The sequence below is a fragment of the Callorhinus ursinus genome, unplaced genomic scaffold (assembly GCF_003265705.2).
Source record: "Callorhinus ursinus isolate GAN/ISIS: 27379988/994484 unplaced genomic scaffold, GSC_fseal_2.0 scaffold3533, whole genome shotgun sequence".
Classification (NCBI taxonomy): Eukaryota; Metazoa; Chordata; class Mammalia; order Carnivora; family Otariidae; genus Callorhinus; species Callorhinus ursinus.
Genome location: NW_027400587.1, coordinates 1 through 3,871, shown reverse-complemented (window position 1 = coordinate 3,871; position 3,871 = coordinate 1). Strand labels below are relative to the sequence as shown.

Here is a 3,871-nt window from a genome sequence, read left to right as displayed (position 1 = left end):
ATTATATATAGACCCAAACCCTTTTAATTTTGTATTATTAAAATGATAATAAAAATTACACTTTTATTATAAAGAAAATGTTCTTTTATTATATTTAGAAGTAAAATATGAATTAAATCAAAGATATATGAGAAGGCTAATGCTGGGTGATCAGGTGTCAATACAATTGAACCATGAGGTCAGTTTTGAGGGCAAAATTGTTTTTGCATGTAGGTTTTCCAGCTGGTGGTGGCAACACAGGGGAATTTGACAACATTTGGAAACCCCAAATTGACAAGCAAGAGAGAAGAGACCATTAAGCAAATAATTGTCTCCTCGATATCAGGTTCAAGGTAAAGGTGATTATGTTTCTGAGATGCCTGTTGGTCATTGATTTAGTCTTGCTTCTTGTGTTCTTGGCAGACACTCCTTTACATGGAACCAAGAAACCACTCAGGGCTTCCAGTGTTTCTCCTTCTGGGACTTTCTGAGAAGCCAGAGATTCCGTCTGTTCTCTTTGGGCTGTTCCTGTCTTTGTACCTGGTCACTGTCTTTGGGAACCTGCTCATCATCCTGGCCATCAGCTCAGACTCTCACCTCCACACCCCCATGTACTTCTTCCTCTCCAACCTGTCCTTCTCTGACATCTGTTTCACCTCCACCACCATCCCAAAGATGCTGCTGAACATCCAGACTCAGAGCAAAGTCATTACCTATGCAGGCTGCATCACGCAGATGTATTTTTTCACAGTGTTTGGACTTTTGGACAATTTACTCCTGACTGCAATGGCCTATAACCACTTTGTGGCTGTCTGTCATCCCCTGCACTACACAGTCATCATGAACCCCCAGCTCTGTGCCCAGTTACTCATCCTGACCTGGCTCATCAGTGTTCTGGGGGCCCTTCCTGAGAGTTTATCTATGTTGCGGCTCTCCTTCTGTGCAGTCATTGAAGTCCCACACTATTTCTGTGAACTCCCTGAGGTCCTGCACCTTGCCTGCTCTGACACCTTCATCACTAATGTTGTATTATATATTGTGACAGGTGTTATGGGCTTTTTTCCTCTCGCTGGGATCCTTTTCTCTTATTCCCGAATTGTCTCTTCTGTACTGAAGATCTCAACAGTGGGAGGAAAGTATAAAGCATTCTCCACCTGCGGGTCTCACCTCTCTGTGGTCTCTTTGTTTTATGGAACCTGCCTGGGGGTCTACCTCAGTTCCACCTGGACACATGCCTCTCAGAGAGGGGTGTTCGCCTCAGTCCTGTACACTGTGGTCACTCCCATGATGAACCCCTTCATCTACAGCCTGAGGAACAGGGACATGAAGAGGACCCTGAGAAAGCTTCTCTGTAGCATATTGTCCTCCCAATGACAACAGTGACCCTAGACAAGTGTGATCAAGGACAACAGAATAGAGTGCTTAATAGTGTGGACCCCGAAATTTCCCTGACTGAGTTCAAATGGTGGTGCTACCTTCAATAGATAATAATCTTGAGAAAAATGCTCAACCTTCACACACCTCTATTTCTCCATGGACCTATAACAATGCATGCCTCATCAGGGTGACAAAAGGCTTAAATGGAATAATATGGTAAAGCTTCAGCACAGGGAATGCAAGTAGCAAGTCCTAAGTAAATTTCAGCTATTCTTACCAAAAAAAAGGAGCTAATTTTTTATGATGCTCCAGTTCTTTGTTTCCATACTATTAACCTAGTTTCTCTTCCATTATGGCTAAGTCATAAAGCTCAGTGCCCCCAGGAAGAAAGAGACTTTGATGTAGGGCAGAATTTCTCAACCTTGGCATTATTGATATTTGGGGCTGATCATTCCTTGCTGTGGGAGTTGTCCTGTGCATTGTAGGATGTTTAGCAGTATCTCAAGCCTCTAAACACTGGGACCAGTAGCATTGTCAGCCAAGTTGCAACAACTAAAAATGCTTCCAGATATAACCAAATGCTCCACGGGGGCCAAATCACCCCCACTTGAGAACCACAGGGGACTGTCTTCCTTTTCTTTTTTTCTTTTCAATTTTTTAATATAAATTCTAGTTAGTTAACATACAATGCAATATTGGTTCCAGGAGTAAAATTCAGTGATTCATCACTTACATACAACACCCAGGGCTCATCACACGTGCCCTCCTAATACCCATCACCCATCTAGCCCATCCCCCACCCCATCCCTCCATCAACCCTCAGTTTGTTCTTTTTTTTAAGATTTTATTTATTTATTTTAGAAAGAGAGAGCACATGAGCAGGGGGATAGGCAGAGGGAGAGGGAGAGAATCTCAAGCAGACTCCGCACCAAGCACGGGGCCTGGTGTGGAGCTTGATCTCATGATCCTGAGATCAAGGCCCAAGCAGAAACCAAGGGTTAGCCCAGTGATGGGTATTAAGGAGGGCACGTATTGCATGGAGCACTGGGTGTTATATGCAAACAATGAATCATGGATCACTGCATCAAAAACCAATGATGTACTGTATGGTGACTAACATAACACAATAATAAAAAAAAAGAAACCAAGAGTAGAACACTCAACTGACTGAGCCACCCAGGTGCCCCTCTTCTCTATCTTTAAGAGTCTCTATGGTTTCGGGGCGCCTCGGTGGCTCAGTCGTTAAGCGGCCGCCTTCGGCTCAGGTCATGGTCCCAGGGTCCTGGGATCGAGCCCCACACTGGGTTCCTTGCTCCACAGGAAGCTTGCTTCTCCCTCCCCCACTCCCCCTGCTTGTGTTCCCTCTCTTGCTGTGTCTCTCTCTGTCAAATAAATAAATAAAATCTTTAAAAAAAAAGTATGGTTTCTTTCCCTCTCTTTTTTCTTTTTCCCCCCTCCCATATGTTCATCTGTTTTGTTTAACTTCCACTTATGAGTGAAATCCTGCAGTATTAGTTTTTCTCCGACTGATTTATTTTGCTTAGCATAATACTCTCTAGCTCCATCCATGTCATTGCAAATGGCAAGATTACATTTTTATGGATGGTTGACTAATATTCCATTTGTTATATATACCACATCTTCTTTATCCATTCATCAGTCGATGGACATTTGGGCTCTCCCCATAGTTTGGCCATTGTTGATAATGCTGCTATAAACATCAGGATGCATGTACCCCTTTGAATCTATATTTTTGTATCCTTTGGGTAAATGACTAGTGGTGCATTTCCTGGATCATAAGATAGTTCTATTTTTAACTTTTTTCTTTTTTTCTTCTTTTTATTTAAATTCAATTAATTTTTTATTTTTTATTATTATGTCCAATTAGCCAACATATAGTAAACCTTAGTTTGTGATGCAGTGTTCAATGATTCATTAGTTGCATATAACACCCAGTCTTCATCACAACACATGCCCACCTTAATACCCATCACCTGGTTACCCCATCCCAAACCCTGCCCTTCTATAACCCTGTTTGTTTCCCAGGGTCCAGAGTCTCTCATGGTTTGTCTCCCTCTCTTTCTTCCCATTCAGTTTTCCCTCCCTTCCCCTGTGGTCCTCCGCTCTATTCCTTGTGTTCCACATATGAGTGAAAACATATGATAATTGGCTTTCTCTGCTTGACTTATTTCACTTAGCATAACCACCCAGCCATCAGAAAGAATAAATTCAATTAATTAACATATAATGTATTATTAATTTCACAGGTAGAGTCCAGTGAGTCATCAGTCTTATATAATACCCAGTGCTCATTACATCAGGTGCCCCCCTTAATGTCCACCACCTAGTTACCCCATCCCCCCACCCTCCTCCCTACAGCAACCGTCCATTTGTTTCCTATGATTAAGAGTCTCTTATGGAGGGGAGGAGGAGCAAGATGGTGGAGGAGTCAGAGACCCGGATTTCCTCTGGTCCCAGGAATTCAGCTGGATAGGGATCAAACCATTTTGAACAC

General features: G+C 42.7%; 1 protein-coding gene across 1 annotated transcript; it reads left to right on the top strand.

Moving 5' to 3' along the window:
* Nucleotides 1–414: 414 nt before the first annotated feature.
* On the top strand, nucleotides 415–1,353 carry LOC112818158 (olfactory receptor 7C1-like). The gene has a single exon (XM_025865369.1). The coding sequence runs from the start codon at nucleotides 415–417 to the stop codon at nucleotides 1,351–1,353; it is 939 nt and encodes a 312-aa protein (XP_025721154.1).
* Nucleotides 1,354–3,871: the final 2,518 nt, after the last annotated feature.

Coding starts and splice junctions, on each gene's coding strand:
- LOC112818158 (XM_025865369.1), top strand. CDS start 415: ATGGAACCAAGAAACCACTCAGGGCTTCCAGTGTTTCTCCTTCTGGGA.